Source organism: Lucilia sericata, unplaced genomic scaffold (genome assembly GCF_015586225.1).
Source record: "Lucilia sericata isolate MDLA Ls3-8-SP2 unplaced genomic scaffold, ASM1558622v1 Contig000036F_arrow, whole genome shotgun sequence".
Lineage (NCBI taxonomy): Eukaryota > Metazoa > Arthropoda > Insecta > Diptera > Calliphoridae > Lucilia > Lucilia sericata.
Genome location: NW_023994074.1, coordinates 636,870 through 656,906, shown reverse-complemented (window position 1 = coordinate 656,906; position 20,037 = coordinate 636,870). Strand labels below are relative to the sequence as shown.

Here is a 20,037-nt window from a genome sequence, read left to right as displayed (position 1 = left end):
CTAATAATATAAACATAAATTCCACAACCAAATTATGAGAATCAGTTCATATTTGACTCTAGGTATCACATAGTTGGCCAAGAATGAGTACACTGTCTTACTTGTTAAGATATTAATTTTTAAGTTAGAGGCTCCAGCTAGGTAATATACACATATATATTAAAAACAACAGTGGGTTTCTATGAGAACATTAATTATGAACATTACAAACTCACAACTGTCGCCCCATCTTGTGTAATGTACATTTTTTATAATAAGTATTTATAATAGGTTTATGAATTGCATAATATATGAAATCCTTTACGTTACATTATTAACTAATCAAAATCGTGAACACATTCGTTAAATTATAAATTATTAAGGACATTTAAAAAAATGAAATTATTTTATCCTAAAGCTTTTGCAGTACTAAAGCATTTGCAACAACCTTAAAAAAACTTTTTCCAACTTTATATTTTTATACTTAAAAGTAGGTAGAACTTTTAAATGAAAGTTATACTTTAGCCTGTGTTGTTTAACTACACACCGCCAGAGTATTACTCCTTCTTGTAAGAAAATCAACCATCACAGGATAATACAGGCTGACTCACATTTAAGTGTTTCGAGGATGTTTATTTCAACCCTGTTTTTTAGTTTAAACAGGACAATTGCTGTATAATATTTGTTGAAAGTTACAGGTTTGTGAATGTGAAAATTTTTACAGTGTGTAGGTTTGTGTCATGACTATGAATGTAAGCGGAAATAAATATGTTAAGTTGTTAATTTCCGTATTTCATACAATTTATAAAGGATTATGTTAATGCTTTGTGAAGTTGACTTACAGTTTGAGATTAATTTGTGTGTATGTGTGCTTAAAATAAGGTTAGTTGTAATTATGTGTTGTTAATATCCTTAAATTGTTTTATTATCAGCGAAATAATTATAATTTGTAATTGGCGCTTGAAGCTTAAAATGTTGGGTTTATGGGCTAATTTACGATTTGGTAATATTTTGTTTAGTTTTCAAATAAGAGATAAATTTCTTTATGAAATTTTGTTGGTCCATAATTGATACATCCCTCAATAGGTTGTTTAATTAAATACCCCCATATTCACAAACAACATTTTTATTTTATAAAAGGTTTATAAAACAAAATTTCCAAATCTAATTATAAACCGTTTATAAAATAAAAATGTTGTTTGTGAATAAGGGGGTAAATTTATATTCTATACGTTCATTGTAGCACCTCATCAGAGTTATTTACCTGGAAAATCACTGGTGGAGGGTTTATGGTTGATTTTTTAATGACTACGTTTAAAAATAGGCTTTCGGTAACAATATTTAAATTATATCATTATCGGTATTAAACTAATACCGGTATCAAAAATAAATGCGTCAAACCTAATTAAAATAAACAAGTGTTGTATTCGGATAAGCCGAATCTTATATTATAAAAATCTTAAAATAAGTGATATTATAATGCAATAAAATGAATGTAAGCCCCGGTAGACTAGTTTGTAGTTGTTAATGCCAGCTTATCAGTCAGGGGGTCGTGTGTTCGATTCCTACCAGAGACTCTAGTCTGCTTCACTACAACAGGCGTATGGTAATCGTTACTCTGCTCAGTAAATTAGGTTAGAATATAGTTTGTAATTGTATTGTAATGGACAAATAAATAAATGTTTGGAAAAGTAATTAATATTGCAATGATGCTTATCTATATCGACTGTTATCACCATAAATTAACGATTCTTGATAACCTTGCTGAATTTCGGAACGGTACATTCCACTAATGACTTAATCTATTATGGACCAAACTCTGCAGAATGTTATAGAGTGATTACTTTTAATACTATATGAAAATTTGATTAACAACAGACTGATTTTCGAAAACATTCCTTATTGTAAGTTCAGTCAATTTTGAATCGATCTTCATAATTATTAAGAGTATCCCTTTGATATTGTTGTCGCATTATTAATGTATGCATGTGTATTTGCATATTATTTGGCAAGGACGTTTGTATGGTTGCTAGGTGAAATCGTGGATCGATATTGCCCATTTTCAGAACCAAAGAAATTGCATCAACATAAAATTCAGCCTTCTAGCTGCTCCGTTTGTGGCTTTTATTAATTTAAACAGACGGACATAGATCATCTTGAACGGACTCACAATTTATAATATACTTTTGTGGGTCCACGATATTTTCCTGTTTATTCATTTAAAAAGAAACAATAATTGTAATAATTATTTTTTCCCAAAATCATTTTATTTTTCTAAAATTCCATTTTTTTCTAAGATAGTAATTTTCACTAAAAAGTAAAAATTAAAATTTTCACTAAAAAGTAAAATTTTCACTAAAAATAAAATTTTTCACCAAAAATAAAATTTTTCACCAAAAATAAAATTTTTCACTAAAAAATAAAATTTTTCACTAAAAATTAAATTTTTCACTAAAAATTGAATTTTTCACTAAAATTTAAATTTTTCAATAAAAATTCAATTTTTCAATAAAAATTCAATTTTCACTAAAAATTTTATTTTTCACTAAAAATTCAATATTTCACTAAAAATTCAATTTTCACTAAATATTCAATTTTTCATTAAAATAAAATTTTTCATTAAAAATTTATTTTTCACTAAATATTCAATTTTTCACTAAAAAAATCCATTTTCACAAAAATTCCATTTTTTACTTAAAATTAAATTTTTCACTAAAAAATTAATTTTTCACTAAAAGTTCAGTTTTCACTAAAAAATTAAATTTTTCACAAAAAATTACTTAATTCACTAAAACTTAAATATTTCACAAAGATTTGCTTTTAGCAAAAATTGAATTTTCTACTAAAGAGTAAAAATTGTTCTTAAAAAAACAATTTTCTAAGTGAAAACTAAGTTTTCCGTAACAAATCCTATTAATATTTTTTCCTACATAGATTTAAATTTCTTGTTCCCATTTCTTATTTCAGATGACTTTTTTACTAGTTAAAATTCCGCAAGTGATTTTGAAGGTAAACAACATAATGCAACATGTTCTTTATTTTAGCTTTTTTTTCATTTCTTTGTTTTCATTTTTTTTGCTGTTTTGTTACTCTCACTAGATTCTTATCGCGCTAATAAAACATAAACAAAATCAACTTTTTGACAGTTGCAAAATAAACATTTAAATTTATTACAATGTGTGAGAGCTAGAGAGAGCAGATTAAGGATATACATTTTTTTTGTCAATGAAAGCTTTTTTGCGTATTTTATTTATATTTGTTATGCCGCTAGAAAGCTTTTTCTGTTGATGTATGGAACATATTCCATTCTACAAAAGTTCTCAAAGTCTACACAAAATAAGAAGTAAAATTATTTTATAATAAGATGTTTATTGAGGAAATTTCACAGTACGTGTTGGGTCCTTGGAGCTTTCGGTTCAATTTGAAAAACTAAAAAAAAGAAACGCACAACAAAATTGTTGTTATTGTGAGAGAAAATAAAATTATTAATATAATAATAAAAATTTAATTACTAAAAGCTAATTAAAAGCAGTAAATTAAAGTTAAATAAAAATTTAATTAATGTGCCAAATTATTAAGTATATACGTGTAATAAAAATACTGCAAAATAAAAGCTAAAAAATAAAGTTTTTTAAAAAAGGTTAAACACATTTTAATAAAAAGAAACAAAAACAAAACGGGAGTGTTCATTGGATTACATGAGAGTGCCAAATTTTGTTTGTAACTTTAGTGAGTTTGAAAAAAATAATATAAGGATTTATGATACAAATATAAATCCTTTAACTGTATACTTTTGCAAGGACCCCAGGATTACCTGGCAAAAGTGAAAAGTGTTAAGTTTAAAAAATTCTAATAAGAAATAAAGGAAATAAAAAAAAATCTAAATCTAAACCGTATTAAAAAGATTTAAAAGTTGATTGACTTATGAAGGACTTTTGCTTAGTCTGAATTTTGAATAGCAAAAACAAAAAGAATGTTTGTGAAAAAATAATACAAAAACGTTTGACATTGAACTTGCAAAAAGTAAAAGAAGAAAGTGAAATTTATTTGTTAAGCTAAAGAAATGTTAAGAGTTTAAATTTGATAAAAATAAATAAGACAACATGTTATTTTTAAGTGTCTCGAGCAGCTTAATGCTGATTTATTTACTGCTGGCTTTATGCTGCAATATACATTCAGCTCCCACTCACCATTTGACCATAGGTGTCCAAGGCAATACACCCACTTTAATAGTAACCTCCTCGGAAATTGGTATAACCCCAGAAACTATGGGTTCTCTAAAGAAGCCAGTGAAGCATGAAAATACTGAGAAGAAATCCTTGAAAACTAAATTAAATAAAAATCATTCAGTGTTTGATAAAAAGGAAAAATTGCAATATCCAGCAAAACCTTTAAACAAATACGCCAACTCAGAGGAGAAATCATTTGAGGTAATCAAATCAGCAAAATCCTTGAGCAAACAAACTTCCTTGGAAGAAAAATCATATGAAGTAATGAAATCAATAGAAAAACAAGAAAATAAGGAGAAAATGTTTAAGAAGCTAAAGCAAACTAAACATAACACTGAAACATTGAAGGACCAAGAAACCACAACTCAAAATCTTTTTGATTTTAAAACAACTATGAGTGTGGAATCTACTACTACAAACACAGAGAATGTAGATATTTATCAAACAAATTTACAATTAACTTCTTTAACACCTACACAAAGCAATGATATTCAATCTGTAACTTCCTATACAACTGTACAGCCCGAAGAACTGTCTACTACAACACCTCAGGCTAACACAGACAAAATATCTCCCACACCTTTGAAATTTGAAGATGTTGATGATCTTAAAAATCCCCCAGCTTTATCGACTAGTACCTTAAACCCTAAGGATTTCAATGACATTACAACAGCAGCAACAACAACTATTAATTATGAAGATGGCACAATTACAGCCACAAATTCAAAGGCTTTAACAAAAACGCAAACAGAAACCGAAGCAAATGTTGCTGTAGACGCACAGTCTGAGCAAACAACACAAATTGTACAAAATACAACCGTCATTAAAACAGAATATGAAAATGACAGCAATATCCAGGATCCCGTTGCTACAGAAGAAAATGAAAATCTATTGTTAACAACCATAGAAACAAAAGCATTTAACACTCCTACTACTACTACTACAGCGATAACTGGTGGTGCTGCTGATGCCAGTTCTTCGTCGCCCACTTTTGTCACCTTAATAACAGACAATGCAGAAGCAACAACTACAACAGAAATGTTGTCTATACCATTAACAATGACAACGACAGAAAATGTTGTTGATGACGATAATAACAATAATGATAAAAAGAAAGAACAGCAGCTTACAACAATAGAATACTCAGAAACAGCTACACATACAGCAACAACAGAAGTAGCTGAAAAGAAGAGGGAGAAGGATAAAGAAACTGAAAATCCTGTTGAAGCTGAAAGCCAAAGCAATAAAAATAGTGGTATTACAATTAAACCCAAACAGGAGTATACGTTAGCAACAACTACCAAAGAACAAACTGAAAATGATGACTTCAAGTCAACTGAAAATCCTGTACAAGCCATATCCGTGGCAACTAACCAGGACAACGTAAGTGAACAAAATGAAATTGTTACAGAAACAATAACGGAAACGGAAGACATAGTAACAACAACAAATTCAACACCATTAACTATAACAGAACAACAACAACAGTCATTCAGCACATTTAAAACACAGCAAAAGGACTTGGAAACAACAACAGAAGCAGCCACCACTGAACCTACTACCGAGGCAGTTTTAAAACTGATTGACTTGGAGAAACATGTTCTAAAGACAATTGATGAATTGAAGCAGCCCTCTTCATTGTTAATGGCTGGACAACATGATAATGGTCATGATGGTTTGAAAAACATAAAGAAAAAGCAATTGATAGACAAACATTATGTTGAGGCTTTATTGCACAATAAACATGATGTCCATGTAAAGGATTCTGCTGAAAATGAAAAATATTTGCCATTAACTACAACTGCTCCCACATTGAGTCCTTCAATTGCAGCTACTTCTACCACAACTACTAATAAACCTTTGTTAATGCCTATAAAACATGGCTATTTAGGACCAATTTTAATGGAAGAAAAAACTTTTCATGTCATACATCATGCAGACAAAGCAATGGCTTCCCGGCAAAAACATTTAGCCGAAATAGAGGCACAGCTACGAAAGGGTAATTTTGTAGAGTTAAAAGCAAACACTGAAGTTTCCGAAGCAACTAAAGAACCAATTAGCGATAATATTAAGGAAAATCTTGATATCAAAAACTTGTCCATGGAAATGCAATCCGATCAGCCAGCACAAAACTCCGAAACATATTTTGAAATTAAAGAAAATATTGAGGATTTGAAGAACAACAAAGAAAATGATAAACTAACTTTAAAGAAAACGCAAGCAAATGCAGCTGATACACTGGATATTATAAGTAAAACAGAACCCACCTTGGATAACCAACAAAATACACTAACTACAATCAAAATTCCTACAGCGGAAGATATAGCAACATTAAAATCTTTACAAGAATCAAAACATTCAAATTCAAACATTATTTCACCAATGAATGCAGATGAAATTCCCCAAGATACCGATAGCCCTGCAAAATCAGCTTCTGTTTTATCCACAACTGTATTTCAAGTCATAGACTCGATGGCCACCAAGACACCCATGCTGCAGGCCAACACCCTCTTCACCTCGGAAGATAAAGAAAAACCTTCAGTTGAAAAACAGGGAAAAGAACAAACAGAATCTAAAATATCGGATATACAAATAGAGGTCTACGATTCCACCATAGATTCAATAATAGCTTCGACAAACTTTAAAGATGGCGAACAAGTACAAAAGCAAACTGATGAAAGCTCTATGGGTAAGACCACTAAACCACCAATAGCGGCTATACAACAGGAAAGGTTTACACAATATGTTATAGATCGCACGGAAACTTCAACACAGGAACCGATTAACTATAGCACCATACAATTAGCTAATGGTAAGCCAGAACCAGCAGCCATAGAAATACACATTAATGTCTCCGAGTCATTCGGAAATGAAAGTGAGGATTTGGAATTCTCTTATCCTCAATCAGAATATAATAACAACAACAATAATGAAAGGCTGGGAGATGAGTCCTATGACGATAGTAAAGTCAATGATAATATCAAACTGAAAATACCCTCTAATACCAATAATAATGGTAAGGATTTGAGAAACGATGAGATACTGGTAGTGGAAATTATTGACACCGATAATATCACAGATTCCACCTTAAAACTTAAATCGAAAAATAATGATGAATTATTTATATCGGATGTCAAAGAACTATATACTACTCCACCCCCACCACCACCTCCGCCACCTTATCAAACGGGATTTGATCGAGATTCGGATACAATTTTCTATATATCCAATACCGAGGTAAAAGTGGGCGAATCTTTGCCCAACAATAAAAATGCCAATGAGGAGCGTAAACTTAAACTAGAGTCGCAATTTTTCCCAGCCAACTATATGGCCAGCACACATCCCAATGTTAATAGTCGGGAAGAAATAAATGTTCCTCATCATTTGTATGAAGAAGATATAATACTTTCCTCCAGTCGTAATCAAGCAGATTCTTTGAAAATCTATCGTAATCGTAATGAACCCTCACCTCCACTAGATGTAACATATGTAGGAGAGTCCATAATAGAAGTAGAACAATCACCGGATTCTGTTATAACAACAACAGATGCTCCCGATCAGCAACACAATGCAGCAGCAGCTGCCACCCCACAAGCAGATGTTATAATACAACCAGCTATATTACCGGAAATTTCTATAGGGGTTCCTGTTATCGGTGAATTGCCACCACAGATTGAACTAAAAGAAATCGATTTCATGCCCAACGAAGCGCAATTGCATCGCTCAGGCATATACGACGACAATGACAACAGCAACGGCAATAACAACAACAACATAATGTTTAACAACGACATAGACGAGAACACAATAAGTGGTGGTGGCAACAGCAACCATGATATAGACGTCGTTAACAGCAACGGCAACAACAACAATCAACGGGTAGACGAGTCATCAATACAATATGGTGGTGACCTTATAGATGAAAGCGCTGACGGTGGTTTTGATGGTGTCGAAGGTTCATATCCCTTTGGCAATCCAGCCACAATTGGAAAATCTTCTTCCTCCCACTACTCATCCGCCTTCCTGACAAAATTGCGAAAACAACAGCAGCAACAGCAACCAAATCACGTTGCAGACTATGCACACTTGTATGTCAACTATGGCGTAAATAATATGCGCAAAGATGAGTTAAGTGCAGATGTTAAAGACTCGGGGGAGCTGTTGCTTATAGGCGGTGTTGGCAATGGCAACGTTGCCAGTAACGAACAAAATATTACATCCTTTAAAGACTTTCTAAACAAAGTAAGCATGAGTAATTCCAGCATGCCATTTCTGAGTGCGAATACAACTCAAAACGAACGTATGAGTAACGCAACAGCATTTTCCGTTATGGAGGATGCCAATGATTTAGAGGATAAAAATACCGGTAAGTACTGAGTATCATGACACAACACCATTACACTGTACAGCACAGTCAACAAATCTTGACATGCTTGGTTAAATACATAATAATACTCTTAATGAGTTCTACTTGTTTCTTAAACTTCGTATTTTTATTTTTATTTTCTTACTTTGCTGCTTAAACTTAATGATGTTGTCAGCAGCATTTATTTAAAGAGTAAAAAATGTTTCTAATTTCATTTTTCAAAATTTCTTTTTCTTAAAACTCCCCTCTTTACAACATTTGCCAGAAGACATTATAAATTTGATATCGCTGGCTATTGGCCTGTTCATTGTAATATTGCCCGTTGTCGTTACCTGCAGTATGTTCTGGGCATTAAGGTACATGAATATTACATTTATATTTTTTATGTTACATCCTTTCTTTTTTAATATTAAGTTATAAATAATTTAGCACGTGAAAATGATTGCTTGAATTTTGTATGAATTTACATAATTTGTGGAAAGTTTTCGTTTTCATGGCAACATTGTGGCAAATTAAGGTTATTTGTAGGATACTTATTGAAAAAATTGTTACATGTTGGTAAGAAGATGCCCGTGTTACTTGTATTTTATTTATTCATTTGAATTTTATATTGGAGTATTGTGAAAGTTTTTTGATCAATAAAGTTGGGAGTATTATTTCAGTAAATTATTAGCTGGTATCTTAATTTTAGCATTTCATGTTTGCATCATTAGTGTTGGCCAACAAGATTTTTTTACAAAATGTCTATTAAAGCTTACCTAGATCAACAAAGAATTGAGATTGTTAGTACATGTCGAAATTTTTACTATATTTTGTTGAAATTGGGAGCATAAGAGTTTTTTTTTGCCCAAGGATGAAACATATCAAAAAGGGTTTGGACAATTAAGATCATAACTACTATTTGACGTAGTACTATTAACTTTTCAAAGATCGGTTCAACTAAATTTTATGCAATTCTAACTCGTAATGATCGGCCGTCATTTGACCCATAAAACGTCCCCTTAAGAAAATGTGTTAAACGTCCATAATTGACTCAAAACCATTAATATCGCGTTGAAATGCAGTTAAACCAAACTTCTATGTAAACACAAATCCCCTCGTTGAATTTTTAAGGGATCGGCCCATTTTTGCAAGATAACAAAAAATTACCACGAATTAGATTGTTAAGACAGATCCAGGATTTCCTTTCTTCAAAGGCTATCTATTGGTTAAAACTGCATCATTTATACCCTTTTGGATAAAATTTCTAATGAAAGCTTTTCTCCCCAAGTGAAAAAACTTTTCAAAACAAAGCTTTACTCCCTAAGGGAGACAATTTTCTTTCGATAAAGCTTTATACCCTAAAAACAGAAAATATTTCAAAGATAGTTTAACTTTTCTAAAAAAAAGCTTTACTCCTTAAGGAAATAAACGTTTTAACAGAAACCTTCACTTCATAAATAAAAAGCTTTTCTAAAGAAGGCTTTACTTTCTAGGGGTAAAACTTTGTAAAAAGAGCTTTATTCCCTAAGGCAGCAAACTTTTTTAAAGAATGTCTTACTGCCTAAGAGAGTAAAGGAAATAAATTCTCTAACGAAAGTTTTATGGCCTAAGGGAACCAACTTTCCTAAGTCTCTAAAGAAAGCTTAACGCTCTAAGGGAGTAAACTTTTCTAAACTTCCTAATTTAAAAAAATATGTTTATAATTACAAGTGATAGGATAATTAACTTTTGAAATCATATACAAATTATTGCTGTAATAATTAATATCCACTAATATTTCTTTAAATTAAACATTTTCATAAACTAAAATTTAATTTGCTTTTGCGTCATTCATGAATTTGCAGAATGAAATTAGATTTCCCATTAAAATTGCTTTACAAAAGTTTGCATAAATCACAAAAAATGTAATCGAAAGCAGGTCAAACCAACTATTGTTTTACTTCTACCTTACAAAATCATTGTCCACACAACTCATCCTCAACATATCTGCAATAAACATCTCTTTGCATTTCAAACGTATTATTGTTTATCAATCCTATTAAGGAAATTTAGTAGCTTAGGTATCCGTTTACAAAAGAAAATTTCCAAGTAATTGACATTTAAAGACGAGCGTGTCTAAAGTAAGATTCAAACACAATCAATGACTTTCATTTGCTATAACAAGTTGTGTGAGGAATTCTAGCAATCATTTTCATATTGACGTACGCGTGCACAATTTTACATGGAATGTAGAAATGAAAAAATGTTTTATTATTGTAATGTTTAACATTGTATGTATGTTGTTTCTCTTCCTTATAATTAGATACTTGTATAAAAAATATCATTCGAACTTAACGGACAGCGGAGGATATACGGATCAAACAGAAACAAAAACTCCATTAAATGAAGATGGTGTGGAAAAAGGCGAGGTAATTGAACTTTAGCTATTTTTACAATATATATTTTTTCTTTTTATTTTTATTTTAATTTTATTTTTTAAGTGCTTTAATTTGATCTAATTTAATTAAAGATTTCTTTTATTTGGTTTTTGGTCTTGTTTATCTGGTTTTGTTTTGAAGAATTTTAAATGAAATAGTATACATTTTCCATTTATTTTATAACAAAAGATAAATTTTCATCATCATACAATACAATTATGTTAATTAGAAAAAGCATTATCACTCGCATAACAAGAGGCATGACATTTCATTCATTCGATTGGGTTTGGGGGCATTACGAATCATAAAAAAAATGTTAGCTATCAATTTCATTAGTTTTTTTATGTTTAATTTACCATTACAGTTTGTCCATGAACCATCCTCATCTCCCACAAATAGTAATAAGGATGCTATAGAAAAATATCCAGATACTTCCAATAAACCGTCCACCACTGAAACTAATGTTAAATTTTCGACTGAAAAACCCACTTCTCACTTAGAGACCACTATTATTAAAACCAATACAACTACCACTACTACTGCTACGACTAATTCCAAAGCGAACGATACTTTAAAACTTTCTTTAGCTCTGTCATCCCCAATAACACAAGAACAAGCCCAACTACCTCCTCCAACATCAGCATCATCTCCTTCAAAAGTAACTTGTACTAGTGCAACAATAACAGAACAAATACTTACCGTCCATGGTGATGTTAATAATGAGAATGGTGCTGGTGATGATGATGATGTTGTTGAAATGCCAGGACCAAATGGTTCAATAACTAAAATGACTATGGAAAATAATCTTCTAATAGTAGAGACAGAAGAGAGCAATGTAAGTTGAAAAAATTCAGTAAAGATAAAAACCGTTGTGTCTCTTTTTTGAATGTTTGTTTTGTGTTCTTATTTCTGTTCCTTTTCAAAATGTCAAAAAAATAATTACAAAACTTAGATGTGTTTGTTGTAAACGTACATTTTTATATGTTCTTATAATATATATATTTTTTTGTCTAAGTAGAGATCAGCAAAATTACAAGTATTCGTATTTACTTTGCCCACATGTCTACTAAGTATATCTACTTAACTACTTACAATAAATAATACTTCTAATGAAAAAAAAATAAATATTATTAAATAAACAACTACTTATGTACTAAATTTTTACCATTCTATACTAAAATACTTACTTCTTTTACTACTACTACTACTACCACCACTTCTACTACTTTCGGAGAAAAATATGGTTAGATATGTTTACAGCAATCATTTCTATAAACTGTTATTATATCTTCAATTGTCGCAACCATATCATGCTAAATTAATTATTAAAATAGCTGTTGCAATCATATATAAATCTACGCCAAACAAGAGTATGATATCAGCAAATTATTGTGACAAACATATATTAGTTTGCTGTAACAATATAAAAGATTGCAGCAGCTTATTAAAAATAAAATAATTACGACAACTAAAAAAATATATCTATAGTTAACATTATATTGTGAAATTTGTTATACTGACCATAGATTGTCGGATGTCCAACCACATTTTTTCTCTGTATACTAACTTTTGTACTTACTACTATTGTTCTTAAAACTCACCACAAATTGTTGTTGTGTTATATAAATTATATATATTTTTTCTATTTTTTTTAATATTAAATTCATTTTTGTAAATAATTGTTGTTAGAAAATGTGAAAATTGATCTACCAACGTACTTCTTAAACTTTCTTAAATGTTGCTTTTGCTTAAAGTTTTTGTTTATAAAATGATACTGTCCCTTTTCTGTGTAATCGTATGTGTATTGGTGTACTGTATTGTTCCAAATCTACTGACATTTGGACGGTTTTTGGATTAAAGTTCTTTTTTTTAACATAAAAACACAAAATGCACGTCATTTTTTCTCTAGCTTTCGATGTATTTTTTTCTTATTTATCATAATTAATTAATTAAATAAGAATATGTAATTAAATTTAATTTTTTATACAATACATACTTATACATAAATATGATCTTTATTATATTTAACTGAGTTTTGAAGAACTTTTAAGTTTATTAACCTTTACTTTTTCAAATCAATTTGTCTTATAAAATCTTTACTCTTTGAAGAAGATTTTTAAACATTTGTAAATATTATTTCAAAAGCATTATTACCTATGGGAATAAACTAAATTTTTTCTAAATACAGCTTTTACTATTGTAGTAAACTGCTCTGAAGAGAGTAAGCTGTTCTAAAGAAAACTTTACACCCTAAGGTATTAGTGATTTTACTCCTTAAGAAAGTAAACTATTCTAAGGAAAGCTTTCATTCTTAAGTAAACAATTTTTCAAAGAAAGCATTACTTATAATGTTACCTACAAAATTTTACTTTTCTAAAGAAAGCTTTACTGTCTTATTCATAACAATTTGTTAAAGGTTTATAGAGCCAATTTTGCATGAAAATTTGATAAATCGTTATGAATAAGTGCCTTAGTCTTTAAGGGATCAGACATTTAACTTGTAAAATTTTCTAATGAAATTTTGTGCCCTAAGGATGAGGAAAGCTTTCTTAAGCTTATGTTTTGCTACCTAAGCGACCAAACTTTTATCAAACAAACTTTACTCTCTAATGAGTAAACAGTTCTAAAGAAAACTTTATGCCCTAAGAGAGTAAATAATTCCAAAAAAAAAAGCTTTAGTTCCTTCGGGAATAATTTTTTCTATAAAAAGCATTCTCCAAGTAGTAAATTGTTCTAAAGGAAACTTAACTCTCCAAGGTATAAACCTTTAGAGCCTTAAAATTTCTAAAGCTTTAGGGTCTAATGAAGTAGACTTTTCTAAAGAAAGATTTACTCACTAAAAGAGTAATCTGTTCTAAAGAAATCTTAACTCCCTAAAGAATACAACTTTTCAAATGCAAGGCTTGCTTCACAAGGAACAAAATGTTTTAAAGAAAACTATACTTTTTAAGGAGTAAATTGTTCATAAGATAGCTTTCCTTCCTTCCTTAGAGAATCAGCTTTTCTAAATAAACATTTTATTTAGATTTATTTAAAATGTTTTATTTATAAAAATTTACAAATTATCTAAATTCTTCAAAACCCTTTTATTTAAGGAAAATCTTTTTATGTTTCCTTTTTGGTTATCTAATCATTTCATATTCTCTATCCCTTAACTTGTTAAACTTTTCAAGGATATTTCGCGAGTAGCTAGAGAAACCAAAATGGATTATAATAAAGATGGCGTCTTTGTTGTGGAGGTAGCGAGGGGAATAGACTCGAAAACTATACCCGAAAGTCCAGTAACAGATGGTTCAGAGAAAATGCTTTCAATGTTTGAAACAAAGCACAATAATGGTGGTTTGGGCTATAAAGTAACGAACGAAAAGAATTGTGTCAATAATGAAAAGGTACAAATCCATTCACCACCTCCAGAGAATGGTGAAGAAGGACCAAGAAGTCTGCATCAAATAGAAGAACTAGAAGAGCCCACCAATTCGCCTCAGCTTAATGAGAACAATGATGAAGAAATTGCGGGATTAAAATATAAAGCCAATACTGGTTTATCGCAATCTGATTTGAGCACCACTTCTTCAAGTGATTCCAATAAGGGTTACTGTTATGGTAATCAGGAATTGTATGTGGTGGAACAAAGTGGTTATGCCGCGTCAACTCCCAATGGTAATGTAGTCTTAAAGTGTGATGTTAAGGATATCAAGGATGATGATCGTAATCCGGGAAATGATCATTATCTCAAACATTCACCCGATAAAAAGGAGGAGAGTAAAGATCAAGAGGATGTTGTAGAGACCACCAAAAAGCCGCAAGAAGGAGGCACGAGAACTAGTTCGGGAGAATCACCGGCTCAAAAGCAAAATGATAAGCCTCAAGAAAATGGAGATAATATCATTGAAACTGAGAATATACAAAATTTACAACAATTAGACAGCAACAATTCAGAAATCAATAAGGAAAAAGGCGAAGAGGAGGAAGTTAATAATAAGCAATTAGAAAATGTCGAAAACTCGACCAAATCTGAGCTGGAAAACCCAGCTAAAATTCCTACAATTACGCAAAATATTCCCATACCAGTCGAGATAGAAGTGCATATAACACCTGCTGATATGGAGAGCTCAAATACAGATGAAACTTCGACACCTCTAAAGTCAACAATAACAGCTGACTCTCCTGTTTTGGAAGCAACTGAAAGTGTTACGGAACCTTTGATTTTGGAAACGATTCCTGTAGAACTAGAGGATAATCTAGCTGTTGAAACATTACTTCCCATTGAAACAACAATACCCCTTAATGAAACAACTTCTGCTCTTCTTGTAGAAGAGGATGAAACTGGCAATAGTATTTCCGATGATTTGGCTATTTTAGCAGTTCCTGATAGATTTTCCGATAAAGAGACATCTCAAGAAGATATCAGTTCAATTAAGGCAATAGAAAATGACGCAGTTACTTTGGAAAATACGGATGAGCCATGTGAAACTGAAGCAATTGCAGAAGTTCCAACAGTAGAAAAACAACTTGTAGAGAATATGGAAGAGCAATTAATGGAAGTGAAGGAAGAAGTCACTAAACCAAAATCAATAGTTCCAACAGTTGAACCAATTGCTGAAGTTCCAACTGTAGAAGAACAACTTGAAGAGAATGCGGAAGAACAATTAATGGAAGAAATTACCAAACCAATTTCGGTAAATGGAGAAGAAACAACTGATAATAGTACTCCGCATATAAATGGAGTATCTGAAAGCCTGGAAGCAGAAAGTGAGAAAACCCAAGATTTATGTACTACACAAAATGGTATTGAATCCAATGAAAAAAGTCCTCTGCATATTAAGGGAGAAAAAGAAACAGAACTTACGCCTGAAGATGGCAATACTGGAAATGAACCACACAAGACAGAGTCACAAAATGGTTTGACTCAATCACATGTTGAGTCTTTGACAAATGGCACCTCTGATTTAGTCAAATCACCACAAATACAGAATGGTCATGCGGAGATAGAACCTATAAGTATTACTCTTAACGACATGGAAAATGGTTATGATAGTATAATGAGTTTGCCTGAACCACCACCCACCACAGATGAACAACTAAATAGTGATTTAAGTGAACAACAATTGGATTCCTTACCACCACCACCGCCTCCAGAAATATTCAATTTAAAAGACTTGCCACCACCGCTAACCAATGGCAATGCAGATTCTCCCCAAAGCGAAGAGTCCACCAATTTTTACAATACATTACCACCTCCACCACCAACTACACTGGAAGTAACTGCCTCAGCAGAAACCACAACAACAGCAACAACAAATGGCAAAGTCCATGCATCACCCTTAACACCTCCTGCATCACCGCCAGCTCATTTTACAAATAATCTGCATGCTGGACTCTGCTCACAGCCCATTGCTGTAGATGTTAATGGCAGTTAATGCATTAGACTAATCCAATATTCCAATTAAAATATATAAAAAAGAAAAAAACAAACAATAACTGACTGAGGAGTTTTTAATTCAATACAATTTTTAAAACATTAAAAAAAGAAAAAAATCAAAAAAAAAAAAAACTTGCAAAATAAATAAAATAAAAATATTTAGGTAGGCATTTACACGGTAAAAGCAACGAAAATAATAAAACAAAATGGAACTGATTCAAAACAAAACACGGAAGTAATAAAAATAAAAATTAAAGGGAAACGAAAACGAGTAGTAGTTAGACCATAAGTTTTTACTATAAACTCTTAAAATTTAAATATTTACGGTAATAAAACCCAAAATAAAAGAAAAAAGAGAAAAGAAGAAAATTAAACAGAGAAAACAAACTGCTACAAGCAGAGTGCCAAAAACATAAAAATGTACTTATCCCCCTTCAATATGAATAAATTTAATCTACATAATAAATTTTATTTTTTTTTATTTTATTACAAAAATACAATATAAATATTAATAATAATGATAACAAAAAAAAGTAGGAATTTTTTTAGATAAAACCCTCTTACTTAACTCTTTAAATATTAAAATAATATTTTCTATGATTTTATTTAAATTTAGGTCAACTTTAACTCAGCCAAGCCAAAAACCCCCTACAAATAAATTAATAATGTAAAACCTTCTTTAAATATTTATAAACAAAAATGTAGTCAATCCTTTAAAAAGTACTAAAAGAATTTGTTGTTAAATAAATTTAACTTTAAACAAAAAAACCAAAAAGAAAAAAAAAAACAAATGTATTGTATAATTTTTTCCAGTGTAGTTTTAGTGTAATCAAATTTAAGCCTAGTGTTGCATTCCCAAAACAAAATTGGAATTAAAAGTAAATAGTATAACAAGCGAAGCAAAAAAACAAAACTTTAGTATATTTAAATTGAAATCCTTTAAATCCTCTCCACTATTAATGTCTATGCTATTTAAAATGAAACAAATGAAAAAAAAAAAAACTAAAATAAACAAAATGTTGAATTAAATCTTTTAAGTAGTTTTAAAATAATTAATAATTTGCCTATAGTAAACCGTAAAAATTAAATGAACAGTAATGCAATTTTCAATTCCATATAGCGAAAATGGTGGTGTTAGGGGTTTGTTAGACATTTTCGGGGTAATAATTTTAGGCAAAAAGTGATGTGTTTTTTTATTATAATGTGTTTGTTTAGAAAAGTTCCAACCAGATATGTACTTTCAGTTTAATCTTGTGAGTTTTAAATGACTGATTCTACGATCATTTATAAGCTTGTTGTTCAACATTTTCAGCTTTCAAGATATGAGGCATGAACTTGAATTGGCTTTATTCACAAACAATTCTCTTTTTGATTACCACCGATCTTGAAAGCAAAGATTATAAGAGTGAATTTTTCCTTTCTTTGATCTGAAGCAGGTTTTAACAGAGAGCTATAAATTAAATTCTCTGACTGATTTACTTGAAATTTCCTTTAAGAGATCTTATGAAATAGCTCAAATCCGAAGAAATACACCTAGGCCACTATCGGGCCTGTCGTGCGCTCCTTTTCATGAAAAAAAAAAATTTCACTGAGTATATTATTTTTCAATGTTCAGAAACTCAGTTTCCTGGAAGTAATTCCTAAGAATTTTCCAATCAGTGTTAGTCAGGAATGTTATTTCCGGAATAACTTCACTTCAAAGATACTTGGATCTAACTTCGACGAATACTTAACAGTGGCAAAGAAAGTGCTGCAGAGTTTCACTGTCCTCCCCACATGCTCTACATTCGTCTGAATCCGAACGGCCAATTTTGTATAGATGTGCTTTTAATCCTGTGTGTCTTCAGACTTGCTCATTTTGAGGAGGTTTTTTGTCTTGTTCTCATCAGGGTCAGCCCATAGGATCTTTGTGGTTCTACCCACCGTTTCATTAGGCCTTATGGGATTCTCTCACCCATATTTTTAATTCAGCTTTTGTTGCGTCAGGTTAACTATCTCGGACTTCTGCCTGGAAGCTTGTGTTATAATTAGGTGAACGGTGGTGTATTTCTGTTTCTGGGTCTTCAATATAGAAGCCCACTTTATTCCCGAATTTAGAGCCATCCGTATAACAACGGATTCCTACTGGTATTTGCTCTAGTTTTCCGCTTGACCAAGACATTCTATCTGGGATCAGCGTTTCATAGTTTCCGACAAATTCTGTGTCTGGTATGCGATCAGGCACGTCCGATGATTGTGTATAGACTTCCCATGTGTCCAGTACACATTGATGACGTGTCCTGTAACTGCTTTTGGCCAGTTCGCCTAAAGAAGTGCTCTAAAACTATAAAATGACTGATTTAAAGATTTTAACATGATAATATATAGGCTTGTAAGTCAGTCTTTTCAGCTTTAATTAACATCGCTTGAGGCAATACAAAATTTGTACAAGATATGACGCATAATAGAAAATTCTCTTTTTGGTTACCACCGATCTAAAGTAAGCACCGGTTTGAGCTTAAATGCAATTGTTATAAGAGTGAATTTTTCCTACATTTTATCTAAAGCAGGATAAGTTCTCTGACTGATTTTCTTGAATTTACTTTAAGAGAGCTTATGAAATAGCTATATACCTAAATCTGGTCTCAAGTAAATTCACCTAAAACAAGAAATGCTCTGAAATTATGAAATGTTTTTAGATTTAATTTCTTAAAATTTTTTCATACAAAAATTTTAGAACTCGTTCTTAAAATGTAGTTATAGAACGAGTGCAAAGAGAACTACTTCAGATTCTTAAACAACATCCTTGGAAGTAGTGATGGTGCCAAATTGAAACCAAATCATTAGTTAAAGTACGAGTGCCGACTTCATAACGCTTCCTAGTTTCGAGGTTGACGAATTCGAACAATAATCATCGATTAAAGAACTGGTTCCAGATCCGTTCCAAAGAATGACTTCATAATGCTTCCTCTGCTGTTGTGTTTAGTTTCTATATTCCAAGATTACTCAAGATTAAGCCTAAAACCAGGGATGGAAAAAATATATGAATGAAAAATTCGGATTTTTTTTTGTAAAAATTTTACTTTTTAATAAAATTAGAAAAAACGAAAGAAATTAAAAATATTTTAATTTTTTTTTTTAAATTTTACAAAATTTTAAACAAAAACTTAAAGTCATTATTTTAACACGGTGATGTCATTGGAGGCAGATGCTTAAAAGTAATTAGAAGAATTAGTCGTTGTAAATCGCATGAAAAGACGTATACATATACGTTCTATACCTTCACAGACAAGAGGTCTAATAAATTACAAAGTATTTATATAACACATTATTAGTAAGACCATAGACTACTTCTATGTAATACTAAAGATATGTAGTAGTCATTGAAAAGTACATACGTTGTTAGGTAAGTAATTACAATTGAAAATCATTACCTAGTTTTTGCTGGGCAGTAGCCTTTTACATTTCCATATTATGTCCTGTTTTCTGAAAAAGCTCTAAACATTTTACACATCCATGAGCAGTTGAAACTAATCTACAGTCCACCTTTACCACTGTTCAGTTTAACTTTATAATGCTAAATAAACCCAAAATATAATTTTTTTTGTAAGCAAACCCAAAAAAGCTAATATTTTTTTATTTAAACAAAACCGATACAAAATA

General features: G+C 30.9%; 1 protein-coding gene across 3 annotated transcripts; it reads left to right on the top strand.

Moving 5' to 3' along the window:
* Nucleotides 1–3,369: 3,369 nt before the first annotated feature.
* On the top strand, nucleotides 3,370–17,985 carry LOC119612880. 3 transcript variants are annotated; one of them, XM_037968774.1, is made up of 5 exons: nucleotides 3,370–8,574; nucleotides 8,843–8,930; nucleotides 10,859–10,964; nucleotides 11,338–11,808; nucleotides 14,147–17,985. In XM_037968774.1, exons 1-5 carry the CDS (start codon nucleotides 4,083–4,085, stop codon nucleotides 16,391–16,393), a joined length of 7,404 nt encoding a protein of 2,467 aa, XP_037824702.1. In that variant the 5' UTR covers nucleotides 3,370–4,082; the 3' UTR covers nucleotides 16,394–17,985. The 3 variants fall into 3 exon arrangements, with proteins under 3 accessions (XP_037824702.1, XP_037824695.1, XP_037824711.1); XM_037968767.1 differs by having other exon boundaries at nucleotides 8,840–8,930; XM_037968783.1 differs by lacking the exon at nucleotides 11,338–11,808 and having other exon boundaries at nucleotides 8,840–8,930.
* Nucleotides 17,986–20,037: the final 2,052 nt, after the last annotated feature.

What these genes read in the sequence shown, in the direction of transcription:
- LOC119612880 (XM_037968767.1), top strand. Translation starts at nt 4,083, where the DNA reads ATGTTATTTTTAAGTGTCTCGAGCAGCTTAATGCTGATTTATTTACTG. An exon ending in TTTAGAGGATAAAAATACCG is followed by an intron (nt 8,575 to 8,839) that starts GTAAGTACTGAG and finishes AACATTTGCCAG; the next exon opens with AAGACATTATAAATTTGATA. An exon ending in ATGGTGTGGAAAAAGGCGAG is followed by an intron (nt 10,965 to 11,337) that starts GTAATTGAACTT and finishes TTACCATTACAG; the next exon opens with TTTGTCCATGAACCATCCTC.